General features: G+C 46.1%; 1 protein-coding gene across 2 annotated transcripts; it reads right to left on the bottom strand.

The window, feature by feature from the left end:
* Positions 1–453: 453 nt before the first annotated feature.
* POLD3 (DNA polymerase delta 3, accessory subunit) lies at positions 454–21654 on the bottom strand. Of its 2 annotated transcripts, XM_066619877.1 has the most exons (12): positions 21437–21654; positions 20012–20067; positions 18788–18890; positions 16884–16923; positions 16148–16280; positions 14868–15126; positions 13797–13869; positions 12522–12681; positions 9708–9814; positions 6343–6431; positions 5721–5799; positions 454–3078 (listed from the first exon to the last, which is right to left on the bottom strand). In XM_066619877.1, exons 1-12 carry the CDS (start codon positions 21494–21496, stop codon positions 2876–2878), a joined length of 1362 nt encoding a protein of 453 aa, XP_066475974.1. In that variant the 5' UTR covers positions 21497–21654; the 3' UTR covers positions 454–2875. The 2 variants fall into 2 exon arrangements, with proteins under 2 accessions (XP_066475974.1, XP_066475975.1); XM_066619878.1 differs by lacking the exons at positions 16884–16923; positions 20012–20067; positions 21437–21654 and having other exon boundaries at positions 18788–18859.
* Positions 21655–22585: the final 931 nt, after the last annotated feature.

Here is a 22585-nt window from a genome sequence, read left to right as displayed (position 1 = left end):
ATTCTTGCAATATTGTGAAGGAAGAAATGACATGATCTGAGAACAGACTGAACATGGGGAAATGAAAGGGAGAAATGAGCCCGTTTCTCATGGGAAAGGTAAAGCCAAGACTAAGAGCTCTTCTACGGGATCAGTGGATATGAAGAATGAGTTCTGGGGAGAAAGGCATGAAGTTCAAGTTTTGGACATCCTGCGCTTGAGACAACTATGCAGCAACCTGGCTGAGATGTCAGACAGTTAACGGCGCAGAATTGGGGAGGGGGTGGCAGTTCTGAAGCAGAGGGAGATAGCTGGGTATACAAGCATATAGATGGTGCTGAAAGCCATGAGATTTGATGAAATTTTAGCCAACTGATTAAAAAAAATTAGCACTTTTTTCATTTAAAGAAAACTGCCAAGGAAAAACAAGAAAGAAAACAGTCGTCTATTTTACAATTATTCATTAATTGTCTGTTAAACGATTTATTCATTTATTCTCAGCACAAACTTCTGAGCATACAAATGGGGGGGGCAGACATGGGACTGAACATTATTCATTTCATGGGAAAGATGCAAAGAAATACTTGGCAAGAGCAAGACCAAGGTTTTTCCAGCCTCTTCAAGTGAAGGTCCCCTGCTCTCCCTCAAAAGCACCACAGCAACTGAACTCTATAGGGACAGTGGTGCCAAACTCACCTTGTGGAGGGTGGGGTCGACCTGGGGTTAGAACACTGAACAGGTTTCTGTTATGAAGGCCAGCCTGCAGCCCTGGACTATAGATTGGCTGCACTGACTACAAAACCAGCCATTGCCAACCCAAGAAATTCCAAGTGCACGTGTGTTCTGAGCAGACTGGAACCCAGGGTTGCCCAAGAGTGCAGGCTCTTCCACTGACTGAAACAACTTGAGGACAGATTTATGTTATTCAAAGTATTCCAACTGTTTTTAGAAGCGAGGCTGGATGGTTAACAGCTTCAGTGCTACACCCTAGAATAAAAATATTTTTCTGCAAGACTGGGACCCTCTTACTCCTTTGGTCATCTAAGAGGCAATTGATTTTTGCTTGGCTTATATAGTCGGTAACCCCAGACTGACATAATTCTGGCAGATGCTCACCTACAGGCCTCCTGATGCTGTCTTTTGTTTGCAGCTGGTCATGGCTACAGATTACGACGACGCCAAAGCCAAAGCTAACACACCTGTAAGGGAGGAGGTGAGAGAAAGGGCTTCTCTCTTAAGCTACCATTGATGAAATCTGCTGAAACAGCCAGACTCTCATCCTGATGCCCCAATCAGCCAGCCTGCTTCTGAAGAAAGGCACAAAGTCTAGGCAACACTCCTGAACAATCCTGACTATCCCAGTTCTCTCAAGAAAGAGATGCACTTAAGTAAATTGGAGGAGGCAGGAGCATGATTCAGTAGAGCCTGCCTATTGTTCCTGTGCCACAACCAGCTGAGACCACAGGCCAGCCAGGGGTAAGCTCCTGCTAAGGTACAGACAGCGAGAGACGCCGTGATTCTTTGGACTTTGGCTTCTTTGGAGGTGGGTCCTTCCAAACAGAGGCCCTTGTCACCAGCTTCGTCCCAAGTGGCTTCTTTATCAAGAAGAAGAAAAAAACCTTGGTTGAAGACCAATTAGGCAAACCAGCCTGGGCTCTATCGCCTTTCATTGGATGAGGGGACAGAAACAACTTGTGCAAAGAGGCCACAATGCACTCTCCTCAGCTGTCAGGAGAGCAGCTGTCCTTGGTGAGAGGGGAGTTTCCGGGCAAAGCTTTCTATAAGTATCACAGGCATCCTGCCACAGTTGTGGGAGAGTGAACTGGGCATTCTGCAGCAGCCACTCACTGCAAGGGCACACACTCAGCATGGAACCAGAGATGCTCCTCAATACAAAACTCACTGCCGCCAATTCAAGCACATGTTGGAGCACAGGCAACCTCTGCCAATACAAGCCCTAATACTTTTGACAACACTTATGAAATGCACACACTTTTCACCAGTTTGTTGAGGGAAATACTAAGATGTTCAAGTTCTAGCTGTAGGTGGCCTTCCCGGTAGCTGTTTAGCAGGCAACAGCATGCAGACCCCATCCCTGCTGAGAGAGCCAGGCCAAACAGTGGAGACGATCAGCTTTTCCCTCTTCCATCCCAACCACACAGAGCCTTTAAGAAAGAAAAAGGCAGGCCATGTTTCACTGGGAATTGATGACTCCCAGTCTTGCCTTGCCAGCATTCCCCTAATGCCACAATTGACCAAGAAGGCCAGTGTGAACGTGACCATTTATTTCTGGGTCTTCCAGAGAGGTTCTCTTTTTAGCAGGGACAAGTGCTGCAGCCTGACCTCAGGCATGCTTTTGGGATGCACTCTACTGGAAGCCCCAGGACATCCTATTGAAATATCCTGCCCTAGCACACACACCTGTTTTGCTCAGCAAGTCCCACTTGCAGAACTATCCATCTCCCCTGCCCACAGAACACTCCTAAGCCCTCCATCAGGTTCTTCAAATACACCAGTACAAGCAAGAGTAATTCCTTGAGGAAGTGGAGAGAAGGGAAGAGAGAACTGGTGGCAATGTTTATTTACAAATGTGCATCTGAGCCAGTGAGAGAGATCAATCCATTGAATGCTGCTTGCCTTTATCAGCTTAGAGATGAGCCAAACTTAAAAATTTTTCAAAAGGCCATCATGTAGTAAGAGAACAGACCATCAAATTAGAGTTCTGCCACTGTCTCCTGCTGCTGCTTTCTAGTTGGTTCAGCAGTGAAAGTGTCCACCTGGAGGCAAAGAGCCCATATTCTGGCTCTGGAGAGCTCACTTACACAGTAAGTACTTTGCATCAAAAGGTGGTGGTCTGCTCTGAAGCAGCCTCTGCAAACTGCAGGATGACTGGAGCTTATTTCTTCTGGAAAAAGCCCATGATGGACGCTTGTTTGTTGGCTTTGCTTGGCACGGTCACCCCTTTCCTGGCGCCTTTCCGCTCTTCTTTGGGCTCCTTCTTTGCCACCCCAGCAGAGGGTCTATGAACAGCAGAAGGTTTTGAACGGAAGTCATCTTCACTGTCTGTACAGGACTCACTCTCATAAACCTTTTCAGTCACTGGAAACAAAAGGGGCAGAAGTGGTTACAGCAGCATTTACCAGGGCCTGATTCACTCTGTCTCCATCACTCTTCATGCCAGGCCAAGTCAACCTCCGTTCTGGATACTGGTGGGCACCTACAGCAAGCCAGGCAAGGGCTCTTGAGTGGCCCAACCTGCAACCTGCCTTCCCCGTTCTTGCCTTGGTAATGCAGCAATGGTGGTGCCTGAGTGGCCTTTTGGAGAATCCCCTTCTTGATCTGGCTGCTGAGGGGCTCAAGCTCAGCGACAGAGTACAAGGCTTGCATGACAAGCTCTCAGGGTCCATTCCTGGGATCCACAGTTAAAAAAGGACCAGGCGGCAGGTGATGAGAAAGTCCCTTCTCTGTCCCTGGAGAGCTGCTGCCCATCAGTGGGTACTACTCAGCTGGGTGGGTCAATGGTCTGGCTCCGCATATGTTCAAGATCAGAGTGTTAAAAATGGGGAAGTGGAAAACCGCCCTGCATTGGCTTTCTAGATGTTCTAGGATGGGACAGGTCCTGTAGTATCTCCTCAAGTCTACAGCCCTCTTGCTCTACAAATGTGTCTGCTAATATCTTCTCACCCCCACTCTTTGATTACTATACAGATACTGCCACTTTTTTTCAAATTTTGGAAAGGCAAAGGATCTCTGACTAGGAAGTGTAGAAAAGAATTCCCTCTTCTCCAGGAGACCCTAACCACAATTCTCATCACATTCTCTCTTCGCTATATCCATGGGAGTGGATGCAACTCCCTGACAACTACACAGGATCTAGACTGCAAACCAGAAGAATAATGAATGGAATTGATAAGTGAGAAACGCAAGCTTTCCACCTTGAGAAAAGACAGTTCAGAGAAGACCAAGATTAAAGAATTCAACACCTGTGAACTGAGAAAGAAGTGTCCATCTTTGTTACTCCAAGCTCTAGATACGAGCCTTGGGAAGGAGAAAAAAAAAGTAAGCTGGGGAGAGAAAGGAGAGAGCCTTTTTCAACAAACTAACTAGAGGCCAGAGCACGCATCTCCCCAGTAAGGCACTGAGCCACAGCTTTAACAAATCCATTTTCAACTTTACAGAGCCCTGGGCGACAGGCCTGCACAAATACGGCCAGCTGCACTGAGTGTCTGTCAGTACGTGGCCACACACTCCTCCTTCCCCTAACTTGCAACAGGCCTCTTTAAAGGAGTCCTACATGAAACACCAGAGTGTCCAGAGTTCTGCCTGGTAATGTGCTACCAAAAATGTTGCTGTGTCCATGAACACAGAATCTGGGATCACAGGATGTGTCTGCAAGGACCTCGGGGATAATCACGCCCTTCCCTGTCTTAACAACAGTGCCCTCAACAGAATCATTTGCCTTTTGAAACCCTAATCCTTTGTGGAGGTACCTTTTCAGGCATTTAGGGGACACTGCGTTCCTCCCCCTTTGCGACAGCTGTGTTGGAAAAGGCATGTTCCGGGTTGGCAGGTGCAAAGTTATATTTGGATCACTGGGCTGTCCTTTAAGGACGTATGAATGGAGCACGCCAGGCTCTGTAATCACTCTGGCCTATGAAGGCATATCTTAGAGTCTTTAAGGCTTTTTATTGAAAGATATCAGTCCCAGCTAAGCTGCAGGAGACCTGGCTGTATCCAAGACTTTCTTTATCCAAAGAACGAGTTACTCTGCCTACTGAGCTACAGTCCTTGCCATTTCTAATGAGGGGAGTAAACTTGGTGCACTACAGGCCCCTTGCCAGACATCAAAAGCATTCTAAATTGCAGAACAGTGACCTTGTGTACCTCCAAGAAGGATCTCTGCTACAACATTTAGCCAACGTGCAGCGCAATCCTAACAAGGAGGGTCACAAACATGCCATAAAGCATGTTTGCGCCTCCTCTAGAGCAAGCCGTACCAGTGCACAGAGGTGTGCTGGCACACGGAGGCTTGCGGGGCGAGCCTTGCATTGGCTGAGCTCAGACGATGCAAGGATCTGGGGTGGGTGGGGAGGAAGCAGGAGGGAGGCGTTCTGGGATGGGGAGGGCGGTCCTGGGCGGGCGGGCAGTGGGGCTGGGAACTGGCTGTTCTGCTGGATCCCAACCCCCGTTCCCGAGCAGCAAGGAGCAGCTTCAAGTTACTCCGCACTCCTCGGTCTTGTGCCACCTCCTGAGGCGGTGCGAGGAGACCCACAGGGGCTGCAGTGATTCACCCAAAGGGGAAGAGTTTCCCCTTAACTCTGGCTGAGCCACTTTGCAGCCCTATCTTATGCTGGATACAGTGCAAGCCTCCTGGGTTGCCTGTTCCAGTGCAAGATAGGATTGTGCCCTAACTTGAATAATGGATGAAAAGCATCTGGATAAAGAAGATACCCTTGGATGACGAGATTTAAATTTTTTTAAACTATTTATAATGAAAAAGCACTTCCCAAACCACAGGTATCTTAAAAGAGGCATTCCTGCACCTTCCTAACACAGAAAGGCATGCCTCTTGTCAGACACTGAGTGTAGGCATCATCTAAAAACCAAGAAAATGGGCTCTCTACAGAGCAATTGCTTTTACTCACAGACAAATGTATGTAGATTTAAGACATTACAACTCAAATGAGTTTTAAAGAATTGCCTGAGCTCTCTTTCAAGTGAGTAACAGCCCCACTACTTACCCATACAGCCTTCCTCATCCACAAAGGTTCTGGATTTAAGTACTCGCTTCCGCTTCCTTTTCTTCCCCCCTGCTGGAGCCTGAATGGGGAGAATGCAGTACAAAAAGGGGCATGAGAATGAGGCACAATGAGCAGAGCCCACAGCCAGGACCAAGAAGAGCAGCACCTTTTCCTGCCTCTTTTGGGAGGACAGTTCAGACCTGAAGGGGGAGGAAGACGCTAACAGCCCTCCCCCCCCCCGTGGTCTCCTCCATTTGGAAAGGAAAACTGAAAAAGAACATTTAGCCAGGCTGACTGCTTGGACCCACTTGGCAGGAAAAAGAACACAGGTCAGGTGTGATATATTCTTTCAAGTCACATTAAAAACTGGCATATGAAGGAAGACGTTTTAAATGTCTTCCCAAAATGTCTTCCAAACACTCCATTTTTCTATCTTCATTCCATGACAAAGAGATTAGAACAGGAGTCAAATTCTGCAACATGCTGCTTCCCACCCAATCCTGCAATAAATTATGCAGCCAAATGAGATATGCAAGTCTGCATAACAGAACCCCATCTCAGAATCTGGCTTTTTATTATCAGATTTTTCACTAGGTGTTTAGAACATAGGCAGAGCCTTTACCTCCAAGGGCACAGGGTCTGAATGTGGCTTCAGAGGTGGTTCAGGAGAAAGATCTTTCACTTCAGGAGTTACAGGTGATGCCAGGGTATCTAACAGGAGGAGGAAGAGTTAATTGCAAATGTTGAGCTGTGGCTCTATGTGGTTTGCAGCATTATCACGTTGGACTAGATATATTAACACTTGTCTAATTAAAGTCAGGTCAAACACATTTCACACTCAAGTTTCTAACATTAGACAGCTGAGTACACACTGAACACCCCATTTTCAAAAGATGCCAGCACATCAGGGCTCTCAGCAAGCAGCCTGGGAAAAGAAGGGCTGTAGCACTTTCAAGAAGACTTGCAACGATTTACATCTTCCTCTCCGATCAGGCAAGAAGGAAACCTGAAAATTACACAGGCCTACAAAATTGAGGGTCAGAAAAGTTTTTCCCAAAATTTATGGTGGTTTGATATGAATTTGGGGTGCCAATTCCAAAAATGGCATCCGTTTTGCCCTATCACATCTAGTTTTGGATATAGTATAGCCATGGTGTAGGCTCCTTCATGAGGAAGCTGCTTGAACCATTCACTTAAGAGGCTATGCTGTGTCTCCAAAACTAGATGTGATAAGGCAAAACAGGTGCCATTTTTTGAATCAGTACCCCAAACGTACCCAAGAATTGTGTAACGTTCAAGGAAGCAAAATGTGTGTTGGCCTGTGTTATCTGATTCTTCAAGCAACATGGCCCAGCATGGAGTCAACAGGGGCTAAAATTAGAGCTCTTTCTATGGTCTTGACCAGGGGTGTCCAAAGTTTTTGGCAGGAGGGCCACATCATCTCTCTGACACTGTGTCGGGGGCCGGGGGAAAAAAGAATTAATTTACATTTAAAATCTGAATAAATTTACATAAGTTTACATAAATGAATATATTAAAGATGAACTTATATGAATGAATGAAGGTCTTGCAATAGCTCAAAGCTTATAAAAGGCCTTGCACAAAGCAAGGGTGGCCTTTCCTTTGCTGCCGCTACTGCATCACAGACATGAAACAACAAGCAGTGGAGGAAGCCCTCATCCCACAGCTCATGCGACAGGTCAAACAGTCGCTCTCATGCTGAGAGCAGTTGCGTCAGGCCAGTGTGGACTCCAACAAATCTCCAGAGGGCCAGAGGCTCATTGGAGACTGGGGTCTCCCTGAGGGCTGCATTGAGAGGCCTCGAGGGCCGCAAGTGGCCCTAGGGCCGGGGTTTGGGCACCCCTGGTCTTGACCAACAGCTGCTTTGCAAGCTACCAAATTCCTACATAAAAATGTACATACTTGGATTATTTATTTTTTAATTTTTATACCACCCTTCCACCTAGGAGCTCAGGGTACATGAGTACATGGTTTCTTCCCTTTTTTCGTCCTCACAGTAACCCTGTGAAGAAGGCGAGGTTGAGAGATAGTGACTGGCCCAAAGTCACCCAGGAAGCATCACAGTTGAGCAGGGAAATGAGCCTGGATTTTCCAGGTCTAACATCAGAACCACTACAGCAAATTTCTACACAAAACTACATTCCATGTAGGACCCCGATAGTACAAGAATCTGCCCTATTGCCCTATTGCCTTAACCCGCTAGTTAATCCTCTAGTTCCATTCTGAGCAATTCTAAACCTTCCAATTGATTTTTCAAGGTTTCTCTGTTCTCACAGTCATGTAGATTCTGAGCATCAGGTTCAAGCCCTGAAGACTTCTTGACCTTGTGCTTTATTGAAACAGTTAGGAAGCCAACAGATTTTTAATAGCTGGCACTTCCAGATATTGGCAGGGATCCAAGGTGTGCATCTTTGTGTTGCCTTGTGACCAGCCAACGCTTCCTGCTTGACTTACTACAGCCCTCTTGTTATGAAAGGCAGTCCCCTCCCCCCCTTGGCAGAACACAGTTCCTTGTTTTAGTGGTTGGAAGCCAGACACCACTTTGATTTGAGCACTGTTTAAATTTCAAAAGGTTGCTTGGCCTCATGCCTGACCCAGACCTAATGTCCAAGGATGATCTAAGAGGCTCGGCTGTTTTGCACCAGACCATGTGTCACAATAACATTGAATTATTTAATTAACATTAAATAACATTTAAATTATGTTTTTTTAATCTATGTTTTTAACCTTTGTTGTAAGCTGCCTTGAGTCCCTCCAGGGAGAAAGGTAGGGTAAAAATAAAGTTGTTAATAATAATAATAATAATAATAGCAGCAGCAGCAGCAGCAGCCTTTCACTAGCCAAAGGTGGGCAGGCAGGTGAGCTTTGGCAGGCAGCCTATTCCTCTGACCTACGTTTCCACAGTTTTCGTGAAGCAACTGTGCCAGCAAGGCTTTTTTTCTCTCTGTCTGCTCACTCTGTGAGGGTCTATGAAGCAGGAGCTCTCCCTTGAACTCAGTGGGACTTCCCTGCAACATTTCAGCTAATCAAATGATGGTGATTGAGGGATACCAGCACTGCCAATGACACAGGTTCTGGCATCCCTACCTGCACAGGTTGTAACTGTTGGCAAAACCACAGCAAGTTCGAATTTCCTCCTGTATCCTGGCACTGATGGATGCTGGGGACTGTCAAACTAACTCTGGGATGAGGGAAACTGTCTACCTGGTCTCCATCCAAAGAAAGGAGTTCAGTACCAAGTATTTGACTCAAAATGTTCACGGTTAAACGACTTGGGCAAAAGACTTCATGAAAAAGCTCGATTTGCGGAAGGATTAAGTACACATTTTGAAAATATCCTTCCATGGGTCTTTTGAAGTGAAGAGAGATTGTGGGGGCATCACCTGTGGAAAACAAGTGGTAGGTTTTTAATTGGCCATAGCAAAAAAGAGGGAGGAGGACAGATTCCGACACCATGCTCGAGTTTTGGGAGCTTGCTCTTCAAAGAGGTTTGGCAGGCCTGCTCTGTATTGATTTTTAGAAGTTCTGTAAAGACCATCTTGTAGATTTAATGAGTATTTCATTGTCTTGCACTGACATTTTATGACACTGTGCTATTTGTAATGGCAGCGCATACATATGTTTATTTCTGCTACAAGCTTTGCTTTTCATGGCTGTTATTTAACAGCTTGTTGCCCTGAAGACTCTTCTGAAGTCACGTGGTGAGTTACATATCCCAAAATAAAATTTAATGAAAGTCATTAAACACTACATGAGCAGCAGTAACATCTCTCTCTCTCACACACACACACCCCTACCTACCTGCCATTCAGAGCACAGAGAAAGCAAAGTCACCTCAGAGGGCTTCTGTGAACTCCCCAGGACAGAAACCAAGCATGAGCATGCTCATTTATTTCTAAGGCAGCCAAGACATAGGCACTGGCTTGAACCACAGTGCCTCCAACTACCCCACGCATTCCCTCTTACCCTCCTCTTCGCTGCTATCAGACTGAGGCAGTTTAATTCTACGCTTCTTTTTCTTCATGTTTTCAGACTCTCTGGCTTCGTCATCAGACACCTCTGCCCTCTTTGCCCTGCAAACAAGATACAGCAACTCTAATGTGTCTGCAAATGTACACTTCTCAAGTAGCTATTTAGAACATGCAACAGCTTCCACTCATACCACTTACAAAGGCAACTGTTCATACTGAACAAATGTACTCCATTTTAAACATATAACTTGCCTTCTCTTTTAAAAATAAACGCCCGATGCACCTAAGAAACATCATTAAAATCTAATAAAAACAAAAAGACAAAATAAATGGTGGAATGTAGAAAAAGAGAAAGGAAAAGGAAAAAAGGGGATCCAAATGGGGCATCCATTGCACTATCACTCCCAGTAGTGAACATGCTTCTGAAATTCCCAGCTGATCATACGTACTCCTGCCTCCAGCATATTTTGCGACTTTAAAAAAATGAGTTTAAAGCAAAGTGCAGTGACATAGGACTTATGGGAAGGAAGAGAAGAACAGCTGAATATGGAACCACACAAAGAACTGCATGGATTATGCCATTTGCTGGAAGTCAGCAAGACAAGCAGGGGCACGCACCAGTTCTGGGAGTGAGACTGCAGAAGTGAAGGACTTTGTGAATAGGTTGTGTGTGAGCAACAGGCAATGAGCTTGAAAGTGACAACAAAAGGGAACCTGGAGCAGATAATGGAGTAAGCAAAGACAAAGACAGTAAATCCAGGGCCTTTCAGCCAATGTCAAGCAAGACAGGTGACTATCACCCAACTCCCTTCAACTTGAGGTGAAGCTGACAAATATTTATTTACCAACAAAGAAAAGTCACCCAAGCCTGTCCTAAGTTCTTGTAATAGGATGGGATATAGAAGGCACAGTCATCCCAAATGCAGAATTCCATGCTTATGCAGGTGGCCCTAGAGCAATGGAAAATACCTGCATCAAGGATCTCATCCTGCTTCAAGAAGTGCTGGTGTTTAAGAACATGTTTAGAAAAACAATGGCCAAGTTGGTCCTCAAAGTACAGTTTTACATGAACTCATGTCACTCACTACTGTCTTTTAATGAAATCACCCCGCTCTAAGGCAGTGTCTCACATTTCTGGAGCTACTTTTAAATACATGTTTTAATATGATCACACAGGTGTCACCCAGTATCCCACCCAGTGGGAGTTTTGTTCCAGAACTCACATGGTTAATGAAACAGCGGATAACTGGGCACACTCCCTGCCCTCTGGAGGTGAGGGGACTTAGGCTCCCCTGGACCTGCAGAGACTTTCTGAGGCCCGCAGTGGCTGCTAAGGGCTTCAAAATGGCCTCAAAAAATGTTACTTTCTCTCTGGAAACCTGAAGTATCTGTGACGTTTTAAAATGTCACTTCCAGTTTCCCTCTGGAAACTGGAAGTAGCGATTTACCAGCTTTTTTGGCTATTCTGAGGTCCACAGTGACCATGGGCGGTCACATGTGGCCTCTGCAGGCCTCAAAAGACCCTCCAAAAGTGAAGGGAGCCCAGTTCTCCTTGCCTCCAGAGGGGGAGTGCACAGGGGAGGGTGGAGGGGCCCCAAAGATCTGTTCCACAGTTAACTGAAACCACGGATACAGGATCCACAATATGGGGGCACCCCTGTATTCCATTTGTGGGGAAAAAATTAATGACTTCCTTCTGTATTAATGAGGAAGAACTAGCTAGCTTTGAAGACAAACATAAATGCCAGTGGGCATCAGCTGCAATAGGGAATCAAATAAGGAAGGAACTGCAACAGGAAACTTCCCAGACCATTCCTTACTTATGTATCTGTCGCTAAGCTGCAAAAAAAGAGTTTGCCACCTAGTAGGGTGAGCTAGGAAACAAAAAAGAAAAGCAATTCCAAATTATACCTGGAGCACCAGCCCAGGAGCCGTTTATCTTGTCACCCTGCAAGAGCTTGTAAGAGGCATCAAGTGAAGGCATATGACACAAATAGAAGGACGCTGTGTGAGGCACAGGCCAATGGATTTCGAAAGCATGTGCATTTCTACAGTTCCACCAGTGTGCATGGTACTTTCAACAGAAGATGACAACTTCGTTGCCACTGAAACAGGGAAGTCTGCATTCATACAACCACCTCTGGGTTGCATCCCTAATTGCTAAAGTGTAAAAGAGCATTCAGCCAAAGTTGTGCGTGTGTGTGTCCCCTTTAACTTCCTATGCCTCCCAGGACTCTGCACACAAACTAAATGCAGGAAGTTACCTTAGACCAAGTCAGCCGTGGTTTAGCCATGTCAGCACTGACTGGTAATGGCTCTCCAAGGTTTCAGGCAAGAATCTTTCTCTGCCTTCCCTGGAAGTGCCGAGGACTGAATATGGGACCTTCTGTATACGAAGCAGATGCTCTGTCAATAAGCTGCTGTTGCTCTGCCAGCAGTGAGAAAAGGAGATGCATTCAGGATGCAAATGACTTAGTTTGCCTCCTCACAGAATTCCACTTTCTCCTGCATGCGAAGCGAAGGCACAGATTGTGTCACAATTTTTGTACCGTGTGCTATCTCCTGCAGCTGGTTGAAGACACTGGATTTGGCTACAGAAAAAAGGACTGCTTATTCTTGTTTTGTGTACTCTCTTATGTATTCTTTTTTATTCACACTTCCATACAGGTACATACTGTATTTACACTCACATTTCTCTCTCTTGCAAAACACAGCACTCTGTCAAAACCTCATGCAAATCGTCAAGCAAATAAATGAGCCCAAACTGCCCTTTTGCAATATCCATACCTTTGATCACATTTTTTCGTACCTTTTTTTGTCTTTCTGCAGCACTTTTGCAGGTTCAACTTTCTTGCCAGGTTTCTCAAGCCCTGCAGTTCCAGAAGGAGATTTTGGTTCCACTGGAGACTTGGCTCCTGATTTTTCTTCCTTTTGCTGTTCAGGCTCAACACTGACTTCATCGGAACTTACTATATGCATAGGTAAGAAAAGAATGACACATAAACTCTTTGTGACTAAAGGGTGGGGATAAGAAAGGCCTCACACAAGAATATGAAGTCTTGCTGATCAGCAAGAACTGAGCATGGTTCCAGAGACCATCAAGCAGCCTCTCTGGGCAGACACAGAAGGCAGAAGACATTACACCTGGACATGCTCACTCACACACACCCACCCACCTTTCTACAGAGTTAAATCAGTCTGGTTCTTTCTACACTGACTGGCTGCCACTACAGGCAAGTGACTTTTGAAAACTTCCAGTGGGATATCCACGTTAATCTGTAGAAGCAAACAACTAGGAATCTTGTGGTATCCTTTAGGACTAACACACCTACAGTCCAAGAAAGTTTATGCTACAATAGACACATTGAGTCATTCAGGTGACACAAGGCTCTCTGATACATTTATAGACTTATTTGCAAGACTCTTATACTTCTCCAACATAGGATATGCTTTCAGTTTGTCAGACTCTGGCAGAAATTTCACAGGTGCACCAACAAATTTTCACTTTGAAAATAATCTCTTTCTTTGAAAATAATCTGTTTCTCTGTGCCCACTTTTTGTAATTGAGTATCTTCTCCTTTCATTTGTTGTTTTTATACTATTTGCAAACTGCCTTGGGCAACTATTTGTTGGGAGGAAAGCAAGGGTGACAACAGATTAAATAATCACCCCCACCCTCCATATTCCTCATCTACTAAAGTCTGAACTCTTTTAATCAAAATTTATAAAGTTTTTATCCCATCCCCTGCAGTGTTAATTTTCTGTTTGCAGCTATTTTTAAATGTAGGACAGCATTCAAAAAAATATGACCTTCCCATCCCATCCCAGAAGTATGCACCACATGTGAGCCAACCACCAGAACTCTACCATCTCGTTCTGCCACATGCAGAACAATTTTTACCAGGAAAGGTCCAATTTAACTCCATGAGTTTTACTTCTGGACATGCACACATAGGCCCAAGCTATTTGCTTCACCTAACTGAATACAAACGCTTTAGAAACCAGGATCTCAACATTATCACTGTGACCTGCCTCAAGCTCTTGGGATGGAAAACAATACAATAAAGGAGTTTACAATTCTCACCCATAGCAGCTTTCCCAAAGAAGTTATCCAGCACATTTCCTTTGGCAGGTGCCTTGCTGCTGGCTGCGGAGGCCTGGAAGTAAATAAAAGAAATTACCACACAGATGCCAGGGGAAGTCCAAGCCACAATCCACTACAGGCTTGCAAGTCATACTGAAATGAACAGCAGTGATGTGCCCCTGCATCACCCCACTTCTTTCCGTGAGAAAGAAGTTCCTCGCCATGCCTGAAGGCACCACATTTTTGTTAAGTTTTCCAAGCATCTCTTTGAAGGCATGAACAGCACAAAGAAAAAGTGAATATTCTCCAGGAATGTACACTAGGGGTACTGCATTCCATGTTACCAAATTGCAGAAATCGTGGCCGTTTGCTTTCTTGAACAAGCCTGCAAGTTCTTAAAGATTAAAAAAACAAGTGTCCAGAAATTTGGGCAGGTCTTGCTAGCCAGACAAAGCCTGCAGTAGCCACTGCCCCACAGAGTTGGGGCAGGAAATGTTCTTGACTCTAACACAGGAGTGCTCAAACCCCGGCCTTGGGGCCACTTGCGGCCCTCGAGGCCTCAACGCAGCCCTCAGGGAGCCCCAGTTTCCAATGAGCCTCTGGCCCTCCAGAGATTTGTTGGAGCCCACACTGGCCCGACGCAACTGCTCTCAGCTCGAGGGAGACTGACCTCTTGTGTGAGCTGTGGGATGAGGGCTCCCTCCACTGCTTGTTCTTTCACGTCTGTGATGCAGCAGCGGCAGCAAAGGAAACGCCAGCCTTGTTTTGTGCAAGGCCTTGAGCTATTGCAAGACCTTCATTCATTCATATAAGTTCATCTTTGATATATTCATTTATGTAAACTTATGTAAATTTATTCAAATTTTAAATGTAAATTAATTCTTTTTTTCCCCCCAGCCCCCCAACACAGTGTCTGAGAGACTATGTGGCCCTTCTGCCAAAAACTTTGAACACCCCTGCTCTAACATCACACTGTGTTTCTGAGGTAAGTAGTGAGACGCATTCCTGCCTCCAAAGTCCTGGGCAATGTAAGGAAAAGCCTCCACCCTTTCCCCAAACCTAGTTACTTACAACACTTGGCATCTCCTTAGTCTCCACTTTGGTTTCTTTGTGTGTTTCCCGGGATTTGGCAGCAAACATTCCCATAATGCCTTTGGTCTGCTGGGCAGTGTGCTTGGTAGAAGTGCTGGAGGTGCGGCCATTGACCACAGGCACAGTGACTGCATTCATGCCATTTGGTGGCTGGGCATCCACCTGCACAGGGGCTTCAACGCGAGACATTTCAGCTGCTGTCCTGGCAACTGCATCCGCACAGTGAATAGCACTGAACCTGAATTGGGGAGAGGAAGGGAAGGAATAGAATAAAAATTCATTTGGCAACTTAATCTTTCACTGGGTACCTTCATTTCTGCATTTAAGTGTTCAGCCTTCCAGGCTCTCTCTTAGAGGCACTAGGTTAGGATGCATCCTTAGGCAGACAATTTCATTGCATTGATTGTTGGCAACCTTCAGTCTCGAAAGACTCTGGTATCGCGCTTTGAAAGGTGGTTCTGGAACAGCATCTAGTGTGGCTGAAAAGGCCGATTCGGGAGTGACAATCCCTTCCACACTGGAAGGGATTGCATTACTCTGTAAGTATTCCTTTAAAATGTGTTAAATAAAACCATTCTGTCTTCCCAATAACAAACACTATGTGGTCAAGGAAGGTCTGCACTGTTTTTCATATAAATGACTCCTGGTTCTAACAACTGCTGCTGAAATGCTGCAGTGTGGACAGGAATCAAGAACAGTTCTAAAATTATTAAAAAAATCCATCAAGATACAGGCATTCCCTTAACAGGAGACTGGCATTGCTCTAGGGCAGCACTTCTCAAACTGTGGATCTGAGACCCACCAGTGGGTTGACAACCCATTTTTGGTGGTTCACGAAACTGACAGGGAGATTAGGCTATGTGCATCAAGGGTTAAACAAGCTGCTACTGGGGGGAGCTCTGCTGCTCAATCATCACTATAGCCCCACCCCTTGACATTTATAAATCAGGCAGCAGCCTTTAAGGCCTCTAAAAGGTTTGGGAACCAGTGCTGTAGGGGGGAGTACAGAGTTGTATGCTGAAGATTCTACACTGATCAGTCAGTAGGAAGTTGACGATGCAGTGGAAAGGGAAAAAAACCAGCCCAGACCTTTTCCTAGCAGCTAAAACAAATTATTTAGTGCTACAACTGAACACAATAAGATCTGGAAGCCACTGGGATGGGTAGGCCAGAGATTATTCCTAACAGCCCACAATACTGGCAACCTTCAGCTGAATTCAACAGGCCCAGCAGAGGTCAGTCACTAAAAAATAACTCACTTGCTGCAGTTCTGGAAGTTTACTTTGATAATGTCATAGTCTGTGTTGTAGAGTGGACCGCTGTCCTTCAGCATGGCTTTCTGGATGCTGTAGATGTGCACGCTGGCAACTGTCAACAGCTTCGACTTCATGGCTGAAATGAAAGCAAAAGGGAATTTTCTAAAGTGTGTCAACAACACTAAGATGGTTCATACTTGATGGCAGCCTCTGCACAAGTGAGCGGAGAGTGCACTGGGCTGCAGAGGAATCTTTGCATAAATCAGAGCCTCTATGCAAGAACTGTACATGTGGACATCATGATGTACTGTATGCATTTGCAGCACAACACTGGGCCACCACCATTCTACTAGGGCAATACAGCTTGGCCATTTCAAGGGAGAGATGGCCAAGAAGAATGGGCAGGAAGGGAGGAGGGAATGAGCATCAGGGCCAGCCTGCCGAGGAAGCCTCCCATTTCTTGTTTTCCTTGTGTCTATCCAGACTGTTAAACCCCCCTGTAAGAGCCAGGTTGCTGTAGGAGTTAAGAGTCTTGAACCCAAGTTCAGAACTCCATTCATGAAGTTTACTGGAGCTGAGGTACAGTAACTGATCTCAAAGGGTTGTCACCAGGATAGAGGGAAGGGAAGGAGTCACACGCACCACCCTGAGCTCTTTGGAGAAAGGGTGGTATATAAATGTGAAAAAATAAAGCACTGAACACATTGATGGAAATAAATAAATAAATAAATAAACCTACCTTCTAGCTTATCTTCTCTGACTACTGCAACCTTGTGGCACTATAAAAAATGACAACTTATTACTACAGCAAACGATCGTTTTTATGCAGCCCAATGATGTGCTGTATGAAGAAGTGCATCCTCTTGTCTGTCTAGAATTTCCTGCCACTTGGTTTCATTAGATGCCCCCTGGTTCTAGCACTGTGAGAGGAGAAAAATGTTCATCCTCAATCTCTCCACAGCATGCTTATGCTATTATTCCAATAGTGTACCCTCTTAATTGCCTTTTTTCCAGCCTAAAAAGCACCCAATACCATAGCCTTTCTTCTTAATGAAGTTAACACTGGCTCTCCATTTTGGCTGCCCTTTTTTGCACCTTTTCCAGCCTTATGATAACATTCATGAGGTGTGACAACCAGAGTTATAGACAGTATTCCAAACGTGGTTACATCACTGACTTGTATAGGGGTAAATCTCCTGTAAATCAGGCGTAAATCTCCCCGATGCAGCTTACAGTTTATGTGATTTTCTTTTTAAAAAACTATTGACTCCCCCTGCTGGGTGTTATTAATTATTGCAGGGGTTCTCAAACTTTTTAGAGACCCTAGCAGGGGTGTCAAACATAAGGCCCATGGGCTTAACACTGTGCCCAGAAGCAATTTATCTGAGCCCTGGATTCTCCCAGCTTGATTGGACTCTCTCACACCTCAAAAATATGAACAAGATTTACACATTTTCTCTTCTACCATTTGCAGTTAATGAGTTTCTATGTGAGAACTAAGTGCTTATGTCTGGCCACCATCTACTTAACAATGTCACTTTATGCTTACTGATGTCGCTTCGGACCCTCAGCAGGCACCGTAACTGCTATCTTCAGCCCTCTGCATAAAACAAATTTGACACCTCTGCCCTAGAGGTTGCTGCCTGATTTAAAACCGCCATGGGGTGTGCTATAATAGTGATTGGACAGCAGTTTTCCCCACTAATAGCAGCTTGTCTAATCCTTGATGCACACAGCCTAATCTGGCCTTGTCAGTTTTGTGAACCACCAAAAATGGAATTACAACCCACTGGTGGATCCCAGACAAGTTTGAGAACCATGGAGTTACTGCATGAATTGTAGTCAAGATATCTCTTTGTTGTTCACCCTGCCACATCCAAGCATTTTTCACCCACCTACAAGTTATACTTCTCTCCACCCCTTCCCCATTTTGTTTAATTCCTTTTACTTTGGGATTTTAATAAACTGGTTATATTCCTATTACTTCCATACCTAGTCTACCAGTAATTCAATGCATACTACTGATTTACTTTTAATAAACAAGAACTGCTAGGTTCTGTGTTCTGCTGGGAGAGGCTTCCCCAGCTTGGGATAGTGGTAGTGGGTATCTTTACACCCTTCCCATTTCCCTCAGCCACTGAACCAATAAATCAGTGAAGCAGAGAGCAGGAAAAGGTGAACAGAGCACTAACCACTAGGCTCTACTCCCTGTGGTCATCCTCAGGCTTCCCCAGTTCTCCTGGATACATTTTTAAAAATTGGTGTTACTCTGACTACCACCTAGGCTGGTTTGAAGGATAAGTTATAAGTCTCTTTAACTCACTGTCCAAACTGTTTATGTGATCTGCTATATGATCTGTTACAAACTGTTTAAACGATCCAAACTGCTACATATTTACATGATAATTTGCATGATCTGGCTACGTTTTCCAAGTCTTACAAAAAATCATCAATGCTCATGTTTCCTCTTATTTGGTCTTACCACTCATGTGCATTGACCAAGACTGCTCCTGAAAGGAGCAACGCTTAGTGGACTGCAGCCCCAACCTTCCTTGCTTGCCATTCTATTTAGACAACTACCCTTTTCTTGGCTTTCCCACTCAGCAAGATACAATTCTCTCATGCTTATGGCAAAGCACTCACCATGTGTCCGTTCAGAATGAGGTTTCCGGCTACTAAATAGGTGACATGCAACTGGGCTCCTGAATTCTCCTTTCGCTTTTTTTCCATATAATCATACAACATCCTGTGTACACAACAGACCAAAAAAAAAAAAAAGATTTCATTCAAAATAGCATAGTTCTTGAGATTTTTAGAAGCCTCTAACTGAGCAAAGAGCTCTAAAGTTTTTAAATGGTGGTTTTCTTATATTTATGAGGAAGGAGAGCAACTGTCCATACACATTCCAGCATAATGTCTTTTCCAATTGCTATCTGCTACTTTCTCCCTTGTGTACTTTCTTTTAATACTGTGTGCCTGTTTGGAACAGGGAACCATTTTATCTTTTCTTTTGCTATACAAACCTGTTGATGAACTTTTTTGTGAAAGTAGGACATAAATATTCTCAATAGTAAAATAATAATAATAATTACTCAGCAACTTGGGACACACATGGGTTAATCTGAGCTGTTTACCTCAGAAACTGAGGCTGAGATTAAGATTAAATTTCAGCCTGTCATAGGTTTTCAAAAAAGAGGTAACCCTGTTCCTGTACAACTTGAAGCTGCATGAGGGTGCTCAAATGATAGAAAGCTACTGCACTTAAAAATTGTCAACACAGAAAACAAGACATCAGAGATATGCGTTTTAGCCTAGTTTTCTTCCTGAAACTATATCATAACCCAGTTTTGTGTGTATGCGTTTTGTAAAATGTAGAAATAAAGATGCTTCCTCAAGCTTTTACAAGCTTGTAACATATACTTAATAAGGTGGATCCAATGGTGCCCTTCTGCATGCAGAATGCGTCTTCTGCTCACAGGAGAGCCACTTTATACCTTGCACTAGAATACTGTGTGAGAAACATGAAAGTACTGTAAACTCAAAGATGCTGTTGTGCTTGCAAAACAGTCTGCACCAAACTTTGTGTAACCTCTTTTACTATGGAACCTCCCTATTGCACTGTGTGAATGCATGGGCAAGCCTCTGCACAAGTATTTGAAGAACAGTGCTAGAAACTACTTTCCTTCCACTGGAGACAACTCAGTACAGGTAAAAACTCTGACTCTTCTAGTCAATCACTCTTACAATCCCACTGTCAATTATTAGAACTTAAGCCAAAAACAGAAGCTTTCCCCCAATACTTCTGAGATAAGACCTGTATTGATTGAATTTCATTCAGTGCTGAGCACAGGATACACCAATACTTACTGCTTTGCTTGGTTGACATGAACACCTAGTGTGTAACTCAGCCACTTGTATGTCACCTGAAACAGAAAAGATACCCGTCTTAATATACAACAAACCTTTCACAAAACTTGCAAAATGGCACCTCAACTCTCATTATTTCGGTCATCTAAAGAGATCTAAATCCACTGTCTCCAACCTGGTGCCATCCTTCTTTCAGGTCTTGTTAAATATAGTGCCGTTGCTTCATCACAGGAGTTCACTGACAAAGCATCAGTGGTTTCCTTTACATACAAACATCATATGCATCTTTAACACACCATATGAGTGTGTACAGATGCCTATGATTCCAGCAGAAAAGGGCACACAGAAGGCAACAGACTAATAATGGGCAGTAGCTAATTTTGATTGGGTCTCATAAGCAGCTCCTGCAAAAGAATGCTGGATGAGATATTGGCCTAGCTGAGTAAGACACCTTGTTAAGCAAGAGTAAATGCTCAGGACTTAGTGGATTAGATACACCTTAAGTCAGGGGCCAGGGGCTAGGGGCTAGGGGCTAGGGCTCCCCCCCCCCCCGGATGTGGCCCACAGAAGCTTTTTATCCAGCCCTCAGGCTCTCAGCTGCTGAACCATTCTGAGATTTTACTGCTGAAAGTGCAGCCCACTTGAAAATTGAGCTCTCCCATATCTTGAATATGATCAAGATAAGTATATTTTCTCTTCTGTCATTTGCAGCTAATGAGGTCCCAAGTGAGGAAAAGTGCTTATATTTGGTCATGACCTGTTCAATGACATCACTTCCTGCCTAATGACATCACTTCCAGCCCTCAGCAGGCATCATGAATGCTGTTTGGCTCTCTGCATTAAATGAGTTTGACACCCCTGTCTGAAGTGTTTTGTCACTTTGTAAACTTAACTGAACACACAGTGGCGGCCTCAAGAATTCTACTTTAGTAAATGCTCAGGACTCAGTGGATTAGATACACCTTAAGTCAGGGGTGTCAAATATAAGGCAGGGGGGGCCGGATGTGGCCTGCAGAAGCTTTTTATCCAGCCCTCAGGCTCTCAGCTGCTGGGCAGACCCCTGAAGACCCAGAGGCCTCCGAAGCAGTCCCAGCCCCACCACCTCATGGGGCTGCCAGGGACACAGACAGAGGCAGTGCCTGGGGCAGTGATGTCACCAGGCACTGTGACGTCATGGGCCATTGCAACGTCACTTCCTGTTCTCCTCAAAGGAGGGGCTGGCGACTGCTCTCTTTTGAGGAGCCCCACAGAAGGAATGGGGTGCACAGCTGCCAGCCCCCTCATCACAGTCTCCTGTGACGTCAGTTGCCCCACCCAGGGTCAGCTCTGCGCGGGGGGCGGCGGCACGTGCTCCCTCAGAGCCTCCTGTGCCCGCCACCTGCAGTGTGTGTGGGGGTCACTGCAGGCGCCCCCAGCCCCACTCACGATCCTGTTCTGGTCCGTGACGAACTCGTCGATGTTCTCCAGGTAGAGCTCGTCCTCCATGGCGGCCACTCGCCCGACCGCGGGAGCGCCTCCCCCTCAAGGCCGCTCGCACACCGGCGCGCGACTCGCCGCTCCCGCCTCCATGGTAACCGGAGACCTCGCTTTCCCGCGCGCGCTACGGAAGCTGCGCGGGGACACTCTGGGTGGGCGTTGCCATGGCGACCACAGGCCCCTCCCTCTCGCGCCGCTTCGCTCCCGCTTCCATGGCAACCAGAGACTTCACGCGCGCTACGGCAGCCGCATCGGGCAGCGCGCTACGGTAGCCGATGCGCGCGCTACGGCAGCCGCATCGGGACGTTCCACAAGGGCGTTCCCAGGGTGGCCAAAGGCCCTTCCTTCGCGCGCCTCGTCCCTCGACAGATCCACTTTCTTTAACGAGACCTCACTTGCACGCATGCGCACTACGGCAGCCGCGCGGGGCGTTTCCATGGTGACCAGAGGCCTTTTCCTTCTCAAGAAGCCTCGTCACTCAACAGCCCCGCAGAAGGGCCGCTTAGGGAATGTCCGGGGGAGGGGACGCCACGTGGGGGCGGGCGGCCTGGAGGGTCGCGAGCAGCTCGGCCTGGCCCAGATCCTCTGCGTGTCTACTCAGAACTAAGTCCCATTATAGTCGAGGGGGCTTCCTCCCAGGCAGTGGCGTAGCTGGAGGGGGAGCGGAGCGCTCAGCCTGGAGGTCAGGGCTCAATCCCCCCTCCCCTGTATGGCTACGTTTTGCCCCCACCCCGCCGGGAATGGCCCCGAAGGGAGGGAGGCACCACCTCCCTGCCAGGCTGAGTGCTCCGCCCCCCTCCAGCCACGCCACCACTCCCAGGAAAGTGTGGGCAGGACTGCTGCAGCTGCCCTGGAAGTGGGCAGGGGTGGCCCTCCTCCTCCTCCATGGCTTTGGGGGCTGCTGAGACACAGGAAGCTGCACTGGACTGGCCTGACCCAGCTACCAAGTGCTCATTGAGGTCTAGTAACTTGAGGACTGAAGCTTTAATTGGAGAAAGCGCTCAGTGCCTGCAAGGGATAGAATTAAGCCTAGAGGGTCTCAGTGCCCCTGGACTGAGACACTGGCATGTACAGGGTGGTGGCAGTACTACTGGACAG

The sequence above is a fragment of the Tiliqua scincoides genome, chromosome 3 (assembly GCF_035046505.1).
Source record: "Tiliqua scincoides isolate rTilSci1 chromosome 3, rTilSci1.hap2, whole genome shotgun sequence".
NCBI classification, from domain to species: domain Eukaryota; kingdom Metazoa; phylum Chordata; class Lepidosauria; order Squamata; family Scincidae; genus Tiliqua; species Tiliqua scincoides.
This window is presented reverse-complemented; position numbering and strand designations above follow the sequence as displayed.